Source organism: Hypanus sabinus, chromosome 4, assembly GCF_030144855.1.
Source record: "Hypanus sabinus isolate sHypSab1 chromosome 4, sHypSab1.hap1, whole genome shotgun sequence".
NCBI classification, from domain to species: Eukaryota; Metazoa; Chordata; class Chondrichthyes; order Myliobatiformes; family Dasyatidae; genus Hypanus; species Hypanus sabinus.
Window position 1 is genome coordinate 52,692,745 of NC_082709.1, and position 19,516 is coordinate 52,712,260.

General features: G+C 41.5%; 1 protein-coding gene across 3 annotated transcripts in view; it reads right to left on the reverse strand.

Moving 5' to 3' along the window:
* Window positions 1-19,516, reverse strand: part of vps8 (VPS8 subunit of CORVET complex) — a 607,159-nt gene that overhangs the window by 434,576 nt on the left and 153,067 nt on the right. For all 3 annotated transcript variants that reach the window (XM_059967078.1, XM_059967079.1, XM_059967080.1), the window contains 2 exons: window positions 8,040-8,138; window positions 6,016-6,105 (listed from right to left, as the gene is read on the reverse strand). In XM_059967078.1, coding sequence (XP_059823061.1) covers window positions 6,016-6,105; window positions 8,040-8,138 — 189 coding nt within the window. The remainder of the gene's footprint in view (window positions 1-6,015; window positions 6,106-8,039; window positions 8,139-19,516) is intronic.

Consider the following 19,516-nt stretch of genomic DNA (forward strand, 5'->3'; position numbering starts at 1 on the left):
TTTGGTTTATGATGAAATTGGGTTCTTTGTCCATCCAGCTGTAAGCTCAAAAGCCCTATCCAATATAGATAGGGTACTTTCATTCACCTCCGACCCCTGGTCAGATCAGCCCTCGATCCCCTGCATTTTGCCTACTCAGAGCACATTACAGTCCACAATGTGTCATCTACCTGCTGAACAGAGCCTACTCCCATTTCGAGGAGCAGGGCAGCACTGTAAGGATCAAGTTTTTTGATTTCTCAAGTGCCTTCAATGCCACACAGCACTCATTGCTGGGAGAAAAGCTTCATTCAATGCAGGTTGGCACTTCCATTGTATCCTGGATAATGGACTACCTGACTGGCAGACCACAGAACATGCAGCTGTGATAGATATGGCTATAAACAGCACTGAGACTACACAGGGGACTGTATTGGCTCCTTTCCTGTTTATCCTGTATACCTCAGACTTTAGATACAACACTGAGTCATGTCATCTGCAGAAATTCTCTGTAACTCAGTAATAGTTGGGTGTACAGAAGGATGAATACAGGGCTGTCATGGAGGACTTTGTCAAAAGGTCTGTATCATTTTCAGCTCAACATCAGTAAGACAAAGGAGATGATGATGGATTTTAGGAAGACTAAGTCTGCACCACTCTCTATTACTGTTGATGGTGAGGATGTGGATGTGGTGTGGACCTACAAGTATCTGGGAGTGCACCTGGATGACAGGCTTGAGAGCAGCACCAACACTGAGGCTGTGTACAAACAACACACACAAAATGCTGGTGGAACACAGCTGGCCAGGCAGCATCTATAGGGAGAAGCACGGTCGACGTCAGTCCTGACGAAGGGTCTCGGCCCGAAACATCGACAGTGCTTCTCCCTATAGATGCTGCCTGGACTGCTGTGTTCCACCAGCATTTTTTGTGTGCTGCTTGAATTTCCAGCATCTGCAGATTTCCTCGTGTTGGCTGTGTACAAGAAGGGCCAAGGTCGCCTCTACTTCCTGAGGAGACTGAGGTCCATTGGAGTATGCAGGCTTCTCCTTCAGATGTCCTACCAGTCTGTTGTTGCCAGTACAATCTTCGATGCGGTGGTGTGCTGGGGCAAAGGCATCAACATGGATGATGACAACAGGCTCAATAAACAGATTAGAAAGGCTGGCTCTGTTACAGGGGTCAAACTGGACACACTGGAGGCTGTCGTAGAACAAAGGACTCTACAGAAAATCCTTGCAATTCTGGATGTTTCTTACTCTCTGCATACCACATTGGCTGAACAGAGGAGCACTTTTAGTAATAGACTAAGACAACTGCACTGCTCCAAACAGCACCCTATGAGGTCACTCTTTCCCTCGGCCATTAGGCTCCATGAGTGAACCTATAGCTGGAAAAGTGATGACCCCCTCCTGTTAGACTGAGGTAACTTTTTTTTATTCTCTCTTACTTTTCTTCTAATATTTGTACATCTGTGCACTTGTAATGCTACCTTGACATTGTAATTTCCTTTGGGATCAATAAAGTATCTATCTATCTTAGAAGGAGACTATACTGTATTCACCTAGCTTACTTCCCAGTCTAGCTTCTGCAGCAAGATTTAGCTGCCAATACCCACTGCTTGAGTGGTAGGTCCTTCCCCCACCCTCCACGCTACCAAGGGTGAGATGCTTCCAGCTAACAAAGTAGTTTAAACACCGTCATTTTACTTTTACTGTTACGTGTATTAATTCAGACAAAATTCTTAACACACATTTAACATCTGCAGAGGAATTCTAATTTATAAAAGAGTTTCAAATTTCAAAAGAGTTAGTAACTGCAAATTTCCAAACACAGCTATAATTCATACAAACATATTAACAAATTGCAAATGAAAGAGCTGTCCATTGCAGAAACCAAGGGTTGAGGAATAAGTTTAAATTCTTTCTATAACCTCATCTTTCTGTTGTTTTCATTATCATTCCAGACATTATCCCCTTCCCATCTTTTAGATACTTATATTATTTTCCACTAGACAACATAATCTGCATGTGACATTTTCCAGATATCTTTGCTGGGACAAAGTAACTCACACAGATGGTCTTTAAAGCTTCTGGCAACAGAGATCTCAAACACCAACAATTATAGCTGTGAGGGCTGATCCCCTGAGTACACAAACATCCCAGGTCGTGACCAGGTTTGATGTGTTCAGTGACATAACCCCATTGTTTGCACTTGGCTGACGGAGACAAGTTCCCTGCACACTTTTCAAATCTATGCCTCCTACTTCAAACTGCTTGTTGTTTGCAATTTACGTTAAGAACTGGGGACTAGTTCTGCTTTACAGCAAAAAGCTGAAAAAATAATATTTGTTCAAAGTTTAATTCTGACCCTTTGAAAAAGTCATCCAGCTGTGCTAGAAAGCTGAGTTTATCAATAAGCCTCTCAGACTCTGGAAAGTGAATATCTATCACAGATTAAGACACGATTAATGGCATACACAGTCATTCACTTTTTCAGTACTCCACTCTGCTACTTTAACATGACAGGGATGAGAAAGCAAGTTTTAAGTTCTACTTCCCACTATTCTGCACAATTCACTCTAAAGTTCAAAGTGTTACATTGCAAAAGAAAATGGTACCCACAGCAAATGCAAAAACATTTTGATCTTTCTAAACAACTCCGGCATGATTGTGTTTTTCTCCTTCAAACAAGTATTAAAATTGATTTTTGATTTTCCACTTCACAGTTGGGCTGACAAAAAAAACAGTAACTACTAACAATGAGGTTTTGAAATGCAAATAGCAATCTTGTAGCAGGAGCAGTAATGTATAAAGTTCTTGGTTAAAATCGATAATTTGGAAAGATTCTCTGAAAAAGTAGTTTCTAAAAAAATTGTGAAAAATATTGGGTGCCAGCAATTCTAGAAATACTCTTACTTACAACTAGCATATCATTTCATTTCATTGAATTAATTTGTGCAATGAACTACATAAATATTAGGAAATTAATTAATTGAAAAATCATTTGTTTCAAGGAAGCAGGGATATATTATAACTTCTGCAGACACTTATTGTAGGTGTTCCAGGCTCATTCCTTTTGGCACATGAACATTCCAAATTAAATGTAAAAGAGGCATTTGTTCCTTTTTTCAGTAAATTGAGATAATTCAATTGCATGTTAAAATTGCTACAGAAAGCCAAATTGTTTTCCCTCTTTCCCAGTTTTTTGTTACCTGTTTCTCTTTTCACAATTGCTTCCTGACCGTCAAAATGTTTTCAACATTCTGTTGTTAATTTGTAACAGGAGAAATACCAATATAGAATAAGAAACAAAAGTGTTTACATAAAGCTACTGTTGTGAGATTAAAATCTAGAAACACAAATGCATGGTCAGAAATCGCTCTTTTTCTGTAGCAAAGGAAGAAAAACTACAGCTGTATTTAATCTTTTTTTTCCATTGTGGTACAGGATGATGTGAGACATTTGCAGCCCCTAATTTTTCTTCCCATGGCAGATTCTCAGAAGCTAGCATTTCATATCTATGAAATGCTAAATATAGTAAAATGTAAGAACTGCTTCTCAGCAATATTATCAAATGAAACCCAAATAGATAATGAGACTCAAGGAATTATCAGGGCAGATGATTACTCTATGAAGAGATCTGAGATGAGAAGTGTAGTGGTTAACAACCAAAAGTACAGCTAACAGTGGAGAGATTAAGGTTGGTCAAGAGGCTAGAATTTGAAGTGTGCACATAACTGAATTGGAAGGACTTGAAAAGACTAGGAAGAGTCGCACCACAGAGATTTGAAAACAAGATTAGAACATACACATCACTGTGCTGCTTGACCCAACAGTAGTGTTTTAGATAACTTATTTACCGTTGTAGAAACAAAGCTAAATGTGCTCTAGAACAATCAAATTGAGGCAAAAGGGATTGGATGAGGAATTATTTCCATAATCTTCAGAGTGACTGCTAAATAACTACTACCCAGAACAGACCTCCCAGGAGGTAAACATTGCTGTTGGAAACACTGGGGAGGTCCCCAGTGTCACAGAAAATATGGGCAGCAAGCAAAAGCTTCCCCCAGGCCCACCGGCCCCTGATCCCGCCCCGTCCCAGCACCCTCCAGCCTAATGAGTCATTAGAAAACAAGATTAAAGATCTCAGAGCAAGACAGCTTTATCAGAGGTATAATGAGGGACTGTTGTGTTCACAGAGAAATGACTCACTCACAACTCTCCTGGCAGCACTCCAGCTTCAAACCCAGATCTTGAAGCTTATTGATTAGCTCTGGGGAGATGATAGTATTGAATGCCAAAATGTGGTCAATGAAAAATATCCTGAAGTATACATCTTTTTACTGTCCAGATGTTCCATGGTTGAGTGAAGAGGCAATGAAACTGCATCTGCTGTTGTTCTGCTGTGACTGTAGACAAATTGGAGTGGATTCAAGTCGCCTCTCAGGCAGGAATTGGTTGTTTCATCACCTTATCACCCTTCAAAACTGATCAATAAGCTTCAAGATCTATGCCTTAGTACCTCCTTGCCTCCTTGTGCAACTGGATTCTCAATTTCCTCACTTGCAGTCCTCAGTCAGTTTGGACTGGCAACATCTCCTCCATAATCTCCATTTGCACAGATGCACCACAAGGCTACGTGCTTAACCCCCGCTCTACTTGCTTGATACCCATGACTGTGAGGCTAAGCACAGCTCCAATGCTCTATTTAAAGTAAACATGTGCAGTAAAAATGGAGGGATTAGCAGTGCAGAGACTTGGCAGCTTTAAATTTCTGGACATTAACATAGTGGATGATCTCTCCTGGGCCTAGCACATCAATGCAATCAAAGGGAAAACATGCCAGCATCTTTAATTTCTTAGGAGGTTAAAGGGATTTGGCTTGTCACTGAGCATATTAACTTCTACAGATGTACTGGTGAAAGGATCCTGACTGGTTGCATCATGGTCAGGTCTGGTAATTCAAGTGCACAGAGACACAAGTAGTTGCAGAGGGCAGTGGACTCTGTCCAATATATCATAGGCACAACCCTCCCCACCAGTGATAGTATCTACAGGAAGCACTGCCTCAAGAAGGTAATACCTATTATCAAAGATCTACACTACATAGGCCATGCCATCTTTTCACAGCTACCATTGGACACAAGATATAGAAACCTCAAGCCCATCCCATCAGATTCAAGAACAGCTATTTCTCTTCATCCATTGAATTCCTGAACCAGCCAGCAAAATACTAATCACTACAGTTTAGAACATGATGATTATTTTGATCACTTTGCATGATGATTGACCCTTTTGTTCAAATTGTGTCTCTTGTAATAAAAATGACCTATAATTTATGTTTTTCTTGAGAGCACTACTTACATGATGCTATGTGCCTGTGAACTTGCTGCAAGTAAGCTTTTTTATTGCCACTGTGCGAACATGTACTTGTGCAGATGAGAATAACCTCAACTTGTACTAGGGTTATTTGCAGATGAAAAATAGCTGCAAATATATTCCACACACACATTCTGTGAAGGAAAATAAGCTTTACAAATATTGAACTGCTCATGCAGTTCATTAACCTTGTATCTGATAGCTTCACTCAGCATTAGCTGAGAAACTAGGCTGCAACAACATTATCCATTTCAGGATTTTAAAAGATTTCATAATTCTTCTTCAGTCCTTTGCTTTTTAAATGGAACCAATAACTCACCACACGAGGCAAGCACTAATAGTTGTTCAAATGCTTTATTTCTGCAGCTGAATGTTCATGTCACAGCAAGAAGCATGCTGTGCAAAATGTGTTTTCTACATTGACTCAAATTGATAACTCTTTAGTAGGATACATGACAGAGAAACAAAAGGCAGCCTGGCATGGAACATGGATCGGGGGAACCAGTTTGCAATGCCAAGAGAGAACAAGAACAGCTAGATTTAGTACTTTTGCAGGTAAGGCACCACAGTTTAAAAAAAAGCACAGGTGTAAATTTTAATGCAAGAACATTTCTTTTAAACTAAGTTACAGAAAAAGGAAGAAAAATAATTCTACCTCTAATTGGTTCAGAATTGATCGTAGCTCTGTAGAGAAATGCACCGCTAACAATTCGGCTGCTTTTGGAGGATTAATAGATACCAGTTCCTGCAATTTAAAAAGAGGCCAGGTTATTTTTCCAAATAAAATCTGTGAATCTCCACAGCAAATCTCAATAGAAAATTGTCAAAATAGTTGCAATAAGTCACTGTGAGACTGGATAAGTATTACATTTCTACTTCTACTTGTGGAAAGACATTTATTTAGAGTCAAATAACATGCAAGGTTCTTCTTACAAATAAATAGGTGCTAAAAAGTGTTAAAAAAGGAAGTCAAGATAGTATTTGCTACTAATCTGGACAATGTATAAAAAATCTATACAGTTAGTGAAATCAAAATGTGGTTCTGAGCATCTATCTCCATAAAGTCAAATGCACAGTTCCATCAAAAGCGCATTCAGGTATGGATCATTTTACAGGCTCTGGATTAATAATGCATTATTGATTCGGAAGAGCAAATCAATGTCAGATGGCACTAAATGGCAACTCCTTTGCTGCATCTTCAGAAACAGCTCTATTTCTATCTTTGACATCTCTTTTTTTTCCAAGGCTCATTTGAATTCCATGACCTGGAGTTACACCATGACTACAGTTCTTTGTGATAATGGAACCTGCTCTCAGGGCCTCACGACCGGCTGCTTTTTGATATCCCAAGGCACAAACCTGGAATATTAGCACACCTTCAGGGTTCTGGATTTTTGAAGCTGTGGATTGGGCAGATTCTAGTCCGGTGCCACTGAATGAAGTGTCGTGGGAGAACATGGGTTAGCTGCCATAGGTTGTGTGTCCATAGATCTGCGCATTTCTGGGGCCGACTCTCTCGGCGCAGAACTCAGAAAAGCAGCGCAACAGACTTTTAACGTTGTAAATCAGCAAGTTGTTTGTTACATCTCCCTTCTCGCTGTGAAACAGGGACACATCTTTATCCCTTATTAGGGGTAGAGAGAGAGAGCGAGCGAGCCTGGGGTATGTTGAATTATTGGGTAAAAGAGTTGTCTTTTGAGTACTGCAAGCCTGTGTCTTTATTGATGCTTTCTGCATGCTTGAGCTCGATGGAGAACACTAATGCTTTTTGCTGGTGGGGGTGGGGATCGTCGTTGCCTTGCTGCTACGTGTGTGGGTGGGGGAGCTGGAGGGCTTTGGGGTTCCAATGTCCAACTGTTATTCATTCTTTGGGGCACTCTGTTTTCGTGAATGTTTGCAAAGAAAAGGACTTCCAGGATATATATTTCTCTGATATTAAATGTACCTGTTGAAAGTTACTGAAATAACTTCATTTCTCACTTCATGAATTTGATCTACATTACAGACAAGTGGACACCATATTAGTATAATTCCAAGTCTTATTCAGCAAGCTAGAAATGAAAATAGTTGATAAATGTCACATATTCCTCAGCATGAATTTGTTTTTCCTACAAATTAGATTCTTACATGGAATCAAACTATCTCCTATAGTTAATATAACTTATACACTTTGATTAATAACAAATTGTTTATACAAGTTGTAAAGATTGACATCAGATGTACTTATTTACAAAAGACTAGCAGTTACAAATAATAGGCCTATCAGTCTGCGAAGTCAAGGCTGACCAGCAAGTGCCCTCATTAGGCCAATTTTCTTGAGATTCCATTTTATATTCCCATCAATTCCTTCTAGATCCTATTATTCATGGGCACAACAGGGGCAATATACAGTGGACAATTAACCTCAAACGATACAAAACCAGTGCACCTAAATGATATTGGCTGGGCAAGAGGGAGAATATGCAAATTCCACACAAACAGCATGAGTGGTCAGGACTGAAACTGAGTCAGCAAATCTGTGAAGCAGCAACCCCACTAGTACCACTGTGCCATCTAACCCTTTATAAAACCTACAGTGGACGTTTGTGTTTGGTGTGAATACCGTGCATCCTCACTGATGGTGCAACACACTCTGGTTCTGTACATCCAAGTTATTTATAAATTGCTCACAAGAAGTACCTTGAAGTGTTCCATTGTTTTATTCCATACAGATTCCTTCTCTTCAGTACTATAGCCAGGTATGGACAACATATTGTGGACATAATTGAAAATCTCCTCCTAAAAGTGAGGAAAAGAAAATTAATAGGAGCACATCATTTATCACTTATTCCGTAAGTTATGGTCGATGTTCAGAATTATTATCTATTCCTAATTGATCTGGAAAGGAGTTAAAAGGCAACCACACTGGTCACATACGGACTAATTTGGGTAAAAGACGATGGATTTTCTCCTCTGAGTAACAGAAATGAATCAGTAGAGGTTCTTCTTAACAATAATTAAGTAGTTTCATGGTAAATCTATTTAACAATTTAAAAACCCATTTCATTGGGTTGATATTTGAACTCTCAGTTCTAGATCAATTAACAAGACCTCAGGAAGTTAAATTAATTTAACAAGTATGTTAATGAATTGCTATAGGAATGTTCAGACCATCAAGATTGCATAAAGTACTACAATACCAAAGACTTCCTGATGACCTGAAATTGTATTTTCCACAGCAGTCGTATAAGTTATCTCAAATGAAGTGCCAGATTATGCTGAACATATTTGTGAATCTTATTTGATAAAATTCTTTTCAGAAATACATGCTGAAAATATTATGTTGAATTTTGAGTATTCACAGGAAACATGCTTTAAGATTTTAATTACTCTCATGTCCTACATCCATTCTTGCATGCATCACAACTTATTTCTGACTATGAAATCCTAAAATTATAATACAGCTGTTCATGTCAGTGGTATGCTACGCTACTGTTTGCAATATTTATGTTGCATCTTTATATAAAAGGAAATATTTTCATGAAAATTTTATCAGTAGGCCTAAAAAAATGGCGAAGATCCAAAATAGAGAGAAAAACATTAAAAGATTGAAAAGTGCATGCATGCAAGGAGCTACTCAAGTAAGAGTCACTGTTTGTAGAACAGATAAATATACCAAAAATTTCTTAAGAAATTAAAGCCACTTATAACACTATGGATTTCAGTTAATTGGGCCATCGGTTAATTGGGACAGCCACTTATTTGGGACAAAACTTACAGAACAAAAACTAATCAAGAAAATAAACAGGATTCCCTTTATTTATTTGGGACAATATACTGCTTAGTTGGAACAGGAGACTGTTGCAGAACAGTTTTTAACTAGCAGCAGACGCATGCACTTATGTGCCTGTTAGACATCACAGTGTGCTTAAAGCGAACAGCTTTTAAATTGTTTCATTTATGTGTGATTGTGTTCAAAAAGCAGTTATTTTTGTCACTGATAGTTGGCGAGAAATAAGCAGTAAGACAATTCAGAATTGTCTTGCTCACTACGGTTTCAAGCAATTGAAAATGAAACAATTTCATTACTTCAACAACTTTGGAACTACTAAGAATTTGAACGTATTGAAAATCATCTTGAATATTACAATGAATCCGAAGGATGCAATCACCAAAAGTATTGAATGAAGGCAGTCCATTATCTGCACTAGGTGTCTGTGCTAATTTTGTTAATTTACAGTCAGTTATTGGGTAGATGGAGCTCGTCAGCCTGGGAAGGCAGTCCATCTAAGAGAAGGAAAACTGATTTCAAACCTCCGCTGCCTTGCGGCCACACCCACTCATGGGAAAGGCTTCGGGAGTAAACCCTGAGGACAAATCTGGAGCTGGAGTCCCTAAGGCAGTCCAATGTTCCCTTCAACCTTGTTCTGGCAACTCCTGCGATGACACTGGTGCCAAGCTGTATCGGCCCTCGCCTTTCCCTTGGACAACGTCGGTGTCGTGGAGAGGGGAGACTTGCTGCATGGGCAACTGCTGGCCTTCCATACATCCTTGCCCAGGCCTGAGCCCTGGAAACCATTCCAGATGCAGATCCATAGTCTCGCGAGACTAACGGATGCCAGCAACAGTCAATCAAAAGAACATGGCAATGTGGTGGCTGTCCATCATACCTGATGATTTCGGTACGATGCTGCGAGAGATTTTTTTAAAGTGGAAAAACTGTTCCACTGGGGTAGTTGCACTCTTTCAATCTCAGAAGCCTGGGTCCAGTGGTATGAGTAGACATCACAAACCGGTGTTTTCCTTGGTTGCAGTGGAGAACTATGTCTTCTTCTGTGCTTTATCATGCTTCTGCACTGTACTTTGGTGTGGCTGCTGTTCCATGCAAAGATACCTGCAGCCACAGATAAGAGCTGAGCATCCATTCAGTGGGAACCAAAGGTAAGTGAGCTGCCCCAGAATGGACACAACAAGCCCATTCACTAGAGCTACTACCTCTCCCTGAACAACCCATACACAGTAGCGTAAACCAGTTGAATTCCTCGTAGGAACTAATAGACAGCTTTATAATACTGTAGTAACATTGGTAGTGTTCCAATTTGTTCTGTATTTCATTTAAATATATCATTTATTACTCAGTTAAATGGTAGATTGTCTTCTTAGCTATTTCCATTAAACTAACTGGGACAGACGCTTAAATGGGCCAAAAAGTACTGGTCCCGATATGTTGCAATTAACCAGAATTCACTGCACTATCATGAGGATTTTAGGATATATAGTGTTTTGTGGTATTAATTTTATGCCAATTATAACACTTCTCTTCTGCCAAGCCAAGTAAAGAAAATAGAAATATCTAGGAAGTATTCCACATTGGAATCGATTCAATCGATCAAGACAAACTGGGAGTTCAGCTATCATATAAGGAGCTTTGCAACCAAATATTAAGTTAATAGAAACAGTGGGAAAGCTTTAAAGATCAAAGCCTCAATTAAGATGGAATTCATGGAAAACGACCAAGACTATGAAGACCTGTCAATCTTAATAGGCAAAGCCTCATCAGAATAAATCTATGGAGAGTTCCAAATAACACGGCCTAACTAAGGTAAACTGAATTTGTGTAGATAGGCATCAGTCAATGCAGAGAAGGTGGACCAAAAGGACCCACTTTAGTGCGAAATCACTGTATGATCTTCTATCAGCTCATTCAATCACTGGTTGGGAATGTTAATTTGGTGACAGGAAGTGGCAGCCTATGTGAAGAATTTCTGAAATAACTCAGCATGATTGTTTAAGAGGGGGGTAGGAAGAGGTAGAGAGGAAGGTGTAATTTGGGGTCAGATGAGAAGACCGTTGGAAGGAAAAGCTTTAGTTTCACACATTTTCTTCTAATATAGGGGGCCATCCTATTCACCCAGTTCCTTGTACCTCGTGGGGCAAAGTAGCATAGCCACTAAAGTAACAATTCAATTTGCACCACTGTCTGTAAGACGCAATACATTCTGCTCTGTGACTGCATGAGCTTCCAAAGGTGCATAGATTGGTAAGTTGTGGGCACGCAATGTTGGCACAAAAAACAAGTGACATTTGTGTGCTGCCCCAAGCACATCCTTGGACTGTGCTGTTCATAGAAACTAGATGTTTTGATGTTATGTGACAAATAAAGCTAATATTTAAATCTTTAATCTCCAGGTGAGCACTCGTGGAGGTAAGTCACTTGATCACTATTACACTCCCTTCCGCAATGCTTACAAAGCTCTCCTTCGCCCAGCTTTCGGAAAATCAGATCACTCTTCAATCCTGCTTTTGCCAATGAACAGGTAGAAGCTGAAACAAGAGGCAGCCATAGTTAAAACCATCCACTGTTGGTCTCCAACAGTCGGCCTCCATGCTGCAGAACTGCTTTGATGACGTCGACTGGAATGTCTTCCATGATGAGGAGGTCTCCAAGTTCATGGATGGAGTCAGTGCTTCATCTGGATGTGCATCGATGATGTTATCCTCCAGAAGTCAGTCAGGGTCTTCCCAAAACAGAAACCCAGAATCAATAGTTCCGTGCAAGCAGCACTTACTGCGCAACATAGAGCTTACATTGCTGGTGATCAACTAGAGCTCAAGAAAAGCAGCTATGATCTGCGCATAGCTATCAAGTCTGCAAAACAATATAGGGACAAGAATGAGTCAAGATTGACAACAAATAGCACACGTGACTTGCGGCAAGGGTTGCATACCATTGTAGACTTCAAAGCCAAACGTTGTGGTGCCGCCAATATCGCGGCCTCTCTCCCAGATGAGCTCAATCGCTTTTACACTCGGTTCGATGTCACTAACTCTGAGCCTCCGAGGAAAGCCACTGCTACAACCTGCAATCTGGTCATCCTTGAGGCTGAGGTACGCAGAAAGTTCCAACTAGTGGACAGTCACAAGGCTGCAGGACCAGACAGCATCCCAGGACAAGTACTCAGGATGTGCAGAGAACAACTGGCAGGTGTGTTTACTGACATTTTTAATCTCTCCCTTTCCCAGCGTAGAGTGCCATCCTGCTTCAAATTATCCACCATTGTCCCTGTACCAAAAAAAGACCAAGGTATCATGTCTGAATGACTGGCGTCCTGTTGAACTCACCTCAATAATAAGCAAATGCTTTGAGAGGCTGGTCAAGGATTACATATGCAGTATGTTACCACCTAAACTGGACCCGCTACAATTCACCTACCGACACAACCGATCGACAGACAATGCAATAGCCACTGCTCTACATACCTTCCTTATACATCTGGAGAAGAAGGACACTTATGTGAGAATGCTCTTACATAGAAACATAGAAAACCCACAGCACAATATAGGCCCTTCAGCCCACAAAGTTGTTCCGAACATGTATCTACCTTAGAAATTACTAGGCTTACCGAAAGCCCTCTATTTGACTAAGCTCCATGTACATGTACTATATAAAAGTCTCTTAAAAGACTCTTTCATATCCGCCTCCACCACCATTGCTGGCAGCCCATTCCACGCACTCACCACTCTCTGAGTGAAACACTTACCCCTGACATCTCCTCTGTATCTACTCCCCAGCACCTTAAACCTGTGTCCTCTTTTGGCAACCATTTCAGCCCTGGGGAAAAAGCCTCTGACTATCCACACGATCAATGCCTCTCATCATCTTATACACCTCTATCAGGTCACCTCTCATCTTCCTTCACTCCAAGGAGAAAAAGCCAAGTTCGCTCAAATAATTCTCATAAGGCATGCTCCCCAATCCAAGCAAAGTCCTTGTAAATCTCCTCTGCACCCTTTCTATGGCTTCCACATCCTTCCTGTAGTGAGGCAACCAGAACTGAGCACAGTACTTCAAGTGGGGTCTGACCAGGGTCCTATATAGCAGCAACATTACCTCTCGGCTCCTAAATTCAATTCCACGATTGATGAAGGCCAATACACTGTATGCCTTCCTAACCACAGAGTCACCCTGCACAGGTGCTTTGATTGTCCTATGGACTCGGACCCCAATATCCCTCTGATCCTCCACACTGCTCTTGCCATTAATACTATATTCTGCCATCATCTTCTGCTTCTTCTTCGGCTGTCCATCGATTTCGATGTTGACTGTGCTGAGAGTTTAGTCTCTGCAGGCACGTTTATGGGCCACAAGACCAGCATTGGATCAGCACTGAGTCCCACATCCGTTGCATTTGTGATTTGACTGGTTTAGCACCGAATGTCTGCGTTCATGACCTGTTTCATATTTCTTCTGCCTTTTCTCCTCTATAGCTGAGATTGACTTCTTGACAATGCAGCGCCAACTTATTCTGTCCAAAGCACCTTTCTCCCAGGTGATGACATTCATGTCAGTGTTCTTCATTTGGCGCTTGAGCACATCTTTATAGCGCAGCTTCTGACCACCATGCTTCCTCCTTCCTTCACGTAGCTCGCCATGGGTAAACGATCATCGCTCATTCCTATGACATGACCCGTCCAATGCAGCTGAGAAGCTGTGATGAGTGATTCTGCGTTGACTGTCCCAGCACGTTTGAGCACCTCCACATCTGGTACTCTCTCTAGCCAGTTGATGTGTAATATTGGGCATGATTGCCTGAGTTGTGTCTGGGTCAATTTCTTGATGTGCTTCCGATACAATGTCATCATTTCAGTTCAATAAAGCAGAGATGGTAAAATAGCTGTGTTATACACCTTGACCTTGGTTGCCATTTTAATGTTGTGGCAAGACCAAAGTCGCTTCTGGAAAGCACCAAAGACTTTTGTAGCTGATTGAATTCTCCTCTCAGCTGCCAGATCTGACGAGTTGATGTTGGTCACAGCGTTTCCTAAGTACGTGAAAGAGTCAGAACATTTCAGCGCTACCCAATTGACCGATATGACTGGTGGTTGGGTCTCACTGGGACTACACAGAGGAGGAGGCTGGTACAGAAGTTCGGTTTTGGAGACATTGATTCTTAGGCCAAAAAGAGTGGCAACAAATGAGAAGCAGTCTACAATTTCTTGAATCACACTAACATCAGTAGCAACCAGGGCTGAGTTGTCTGCATACAGAAGCTCTCCGACATGTCTCTCTCTTGATTTGGTTGAGGCTTTGAGTCTTGACAGGTTGAACAATTTTCCATCTGAGCGTGTCCTGATGTACACACTTTTGTCCAAATTGTGATCCATTATTTCCAAAACTGCAGCAAGATATAGTATGAACAAAGTTGGAGCAAGAATGCATCCCTGTTTTACCCCGTGGTTGATGGTGAAGGCTTCACTGACGTCTCCTCTGATAGATACTCCAATAGACAAGAAAACAGAAGAATTGCAAGCAATGTTAGACAGGAATGGCTAAAATGGGCTCTTCTCAGGACTGAAAGCTATCTATGGTCCAAGAAGCAATGCAGTGCCCCAGTAAAAACTGCAGATGGTAGCAAGCTATGCATTGACAGGAAAGACATCATTGAGCAATGGAGGGAACACTTCAGTAACCTTCTAAACCAACAAGGCATGACGGACCACAATGCATGTGAAAGGCTCACAACTAGACCAGTAAGAGAAGAGCTATGTGGACTCATCACTATGACAGAACTTAATAAGGCTTTAAAAGATACCAGCAGTGGTAAAGCACCCGGGCAAGATGGCATTCCATCAGATGTACTGAAGCAAGGTGGTCCTGCTCTGAAGACTGAACTGTTGAACTTATATAATGATTGTTGGCAGAATCAATGTCTCCCTCAGGACTTCAAAGATGCGCTGATAGTCATCATCTACAAGAAGAAAGGCGACCGTAGAGTTTGTGCAAACCACTGAGGAATCTCCCTTCTGTCCACAGATCGTAAGATTATGGCGAAGATACTGCTCAACCGGCTCAAGGTCATCTCAGAAGATGTGCTTCCTGAAAGTCAATGTGGCTTTAGGGCTGAAAGAGCAAACACTGACATGATCATTACTTTGAGGCAACTCCAGAAGAAGGCAGCAGAACAGCAGCAACCATTGTACATTGTCTTTGTTGATTTCTCAAAAGCATTTGATATGGTAGACAGAGAAACACTCTGGGAAGTACTCAAAACTTATGGCTGTCCAGATAGGCTGGATATGATGATCAAGTTGTTTCATGAGAACATGTCTGGCTAAGTATTCTGCCATCATATTTGACCTAACAAAATGACCACTTCACACTTATCTGCGTTCAACTCCATCTGCCACTTCTCAGCCCAGTATTGCATCCTATCCCGCTCTAACCTCTGACAGCCCTCCACTGTTCTTGGACTATAGTTCAGGATTCAGCACCATAGTTCCATCCAGGCTCTACAAGAAGCTCAGAGACCTCGGCTTTCACCCTGCCCTGTACCGCTGGTTCCTGGACTTCCTGTCAGATCACCTGCAGGTGGTAAGAGTGGGCTCCCTCACCTCCACCCCTCTCTCAATATAGGAGTCTCTTAGGGGTGTGTACTAAGTCCCCTCCATTAGTCCCTGTATATCCATGACTGTGTCCCCACCCATAGCTCTAATCTCCTAATTAAATTTGCAGACAACACTACATTGACTGGCCTTATTTCAAACAATAACGAGGTAGCCTACAGGGAAGAAGTCATCTCTCTGACATAGTGGTGTTAAGAAAGCAACCTCTCCCTAGTTTCGCAAAAGCAAAGGAGCTGGTTGTGGATTACGGGAGGAATGGAAGCAGGCTAACCCCTCTTGACATCAATTTATCTGAGGTTGAGAGGGTAAACAGCTTTAAGTTGCTTGGCATCCACATCACTGAGGACTTCACATGGTCTGTACACACCAGCTGTGTGGTAAAAAAGGCACAACAGCTCCTCTTTTACCTCAGACGGTTGAGAAAGTTTGGTATGGGCCCCCAAATCCTAAGGACTTCCTACAGGGGTACAACTGAGAGCATCCTGATTGGCTGCATCACTGCCTGGTATGGGAACTGTACCTCCCTTAATCACAAGACTCTGCAGAGTGTGGTGCGGACAGCCCAGCACATCTGTAGTTTTGAACTTCCCATGATTCAGGACATTTACAAAGACTGGTATGTAAAAAGGGCCCATAGGATCATTGCAGATCATTGGGGACCCAAGTCACCCCAACCATAATCTATTCCAGCTGCTCCATCCGGGAAACAGTACCACAGCATAAAAGCCAGGACCAACAGGCTCCAGGACAGCTTCTTCCACCAGGCCATCAGACTGATTAACTCACACTGATTTAAGTGCATTCTATGTTACACTGACTGTTCTATGTATTATGAATTACTACGATTGCACATTTAGATGGAGATGTAACAAAGATTTTTTACTCTTCGTGTATGTGAAGGATGTAAAAAAAAAGTCAATTCAATTTTACTTATTCTCTCACTTAAGTTCATGAACACTACCTTCACCTACACTAGGGATAATATACAGTGTCCAATGTACAGTATTCTATTAATCCACATTTGGGACGTGAGACCGGAGCACATAGGGAAATGCATGCAGTCACAGAAGTAAACATGCAAACTCCACAAAGCCAGAACTTGAGGTCGGGATTAAACCCATAGAACTGACAGACAGCTGCACTACTTCCAATACCACTGTTGGTTGGCCTTGTGAAGGGATAGTTGAAGTATGTTGCAGCTACACTATACATCATAATAAGTCTGGAGCTTTGGTTATCTGGTTTGGAGGAACATCCTGCTTCCCTCTTCCACAAGGGCACTCAACATTAACCTTTTTGTCTTGAATCCAACATAAATACTCCCACTCAAGCTTTAAGTGATAACATTAGGGGATACTGCCTGCCCCACTTCAGCAAGAACAGCTTTCTTTCTTTCCTAAGATGGTCTTGCTCAAGAAGGGCAGGTAAATGTCAAGGCACAGTATGACCAGAAAAGATAACTGACTTCCCTCACTTTAACCATTCCACTTTACAACAAACGTTACAAGGAAAAAACATTTGAGAGAAATAAAAGCAGAGCTTACACAGTAAGCAGGAGGGTTCTGGAAAGTGTTATAGAACAGAGAAACTTCTGTAATACCCTGGTTAAGACTTCTACTACTATGCTATGGGGTATTTTATTTAGTAGCTTTCTGTAAAAGCAGTGTGTCCTGCTGGTAGAATGTTTTGGTTTCAACCAAAGATAAGGGGCTATGATGTTCAAAATAGTAATGATATATCAGCCAATCAGGATGGTGGAATTCAGAGAAGGTTCTAGAGAGCGCTGGACAGAGATTTTTGATGGACACTGGTGGGGTGCATGGTCCTTTGGTGGGAGATGCTGAGCAGATCAGGAGAGATGGCGTAAGATTCAATCTGACGGGAAGACGTGATTGCAAGGAGTGGTTTGCGAGATTAAGGAATCCAAGATGGGAAACTCTACCAGTGACTGGTAATGAGAATTCAGCACCATGTGTAGTAGCTATACCCAGGTTTTCGAAGCTATAAGCTCCCATGGTCATGTGCACATTTAAACCGGTTTAACAGTAATGGGCCCTTTTATTTTTTTTCTTTCTTTTCTTTATCTTAATAACTTTGATAAAGCTGAAATTAGTAAATACATTTTCTTTATAATTTTATGCGGTGTACAATCTGTTATTTCTTGCTGACCGGTAGTTGTGTATGGGCAATATTTAAACAATATTCACTCAAATTGAGGTTTCTTTGATCAGAACATCACACACTCCTGTTTGGTTGAACTCCAAATCATAGACACTAGGCGCGCATTGTTTGTTGCAGTTGGCCTTCTCACCACTGAGTCACATGGCTGTTAGCAGAGCCAGCTAACGAGCCAAGTTTGCATAAGAGCCCAGTGAGGGGGCTACACTCAGGGTACAAGTACATAGTTCCCTGAATGTGGCAAAATAAGTAAATAAGAAGATATTTGGCATGCTTGCCTTTATCATCTAGGACAATGAATCCAAGAGTCAAGGCATTGTATTACAAACATAAAGGACATAAGTGAATCCATACTTGAAGTAATGTGTATGGTTATGATTGCTTGAAAGCATGCAGAAAAGATTCAGAAGTATATTACCAGGAAAGGAGGGTCTGAGTTGTAAAGAGAGATTGGATTGGCTGGGACTTATTTTCCCTGGAGTGTGGGAAGCTGAGGGATAACTTTATAAAGATACATGTAATACCCTGGTTAAGATTTCTATTGCTATGCTGTGAAGTACTTTATTTTTGCAGTTTTCTATAATAGCAGTGTGTCCTGCTGGTAAGAGTATTTTGGCTTCAGCTAAAGATAATGAGCCATGTTGTCCAACATAAGAATGTTGTGTCAGCCAATTTTAACTTCCTGCACAGTGGATGCTTCCCGAGAGTTGGACAGGATCAGGTTTCTGAAGAACAGTAGATAGGTTTGCGGTCTTTTGGCAGAGCAGGGTGGAAGGGAAGATGCTGCAGAATGCCATTGGAAGGAGAGACCCCATTGCAAGAAGTGATTTGTGTAGATGAATGGTTCCTCAGAGGAAGGGTCAATATTCCTGAGAGAGCCAGCTCTTACAAGATGGTCTTCGGGAATTTGGCAGATGCTTTCTCGCAGACCATGGGTCCAGGGCATGAGTAAAGCGATGCACCCCCAACTTCTCCAGAGATGAGTTCCAACGTTTATGTACACATTGGATTGGTTTAACTGTAATGGCTTGTTTGTTTTCTTTGTCAGTAAGGAGAAGTGCATCGAGCAGAACAAGCATCTTTACTCTGTCTTCATTGGCCTGACAAAGGCATTTGACGCTGTAAATAGGGAGGCTCTCTGGATCATCCTGAGACGTTATGGATGCCCAAGGAAATTCTTGAAGATGATTCAGCTACACCACGACAGAATGACAGGACAAGTTCTTTGCAATGGTGATACGTCAGCTGCATTTGCCATTTCCAATGGGGTGAAGCAGAGCTGTGTACTAGCCCCAGTCCTGATCAATCTGTTCCTCACTTGCATGTTGTCACATGCTGTCAAAGGTCTGAGGGAAGGAGTGTACAGCAGGTATCGATTGGACGGCTCTCTCTTTGACCTTCACTGCTTGAACGCACGGATAAAGTGCCTCCATACAGTTATTCAAGAACCCCACTTTGCTGATGACTGTGCGCTCCTGGCGCACAAATACTGATCTACAGTTGATGCCAAACAAATACACAGATGCTGCTGCATCTTTTGGCCTGACTATCAGCCCGAACAAGACTGAAGTACTTCACCAGTCAGTGCCAACCAC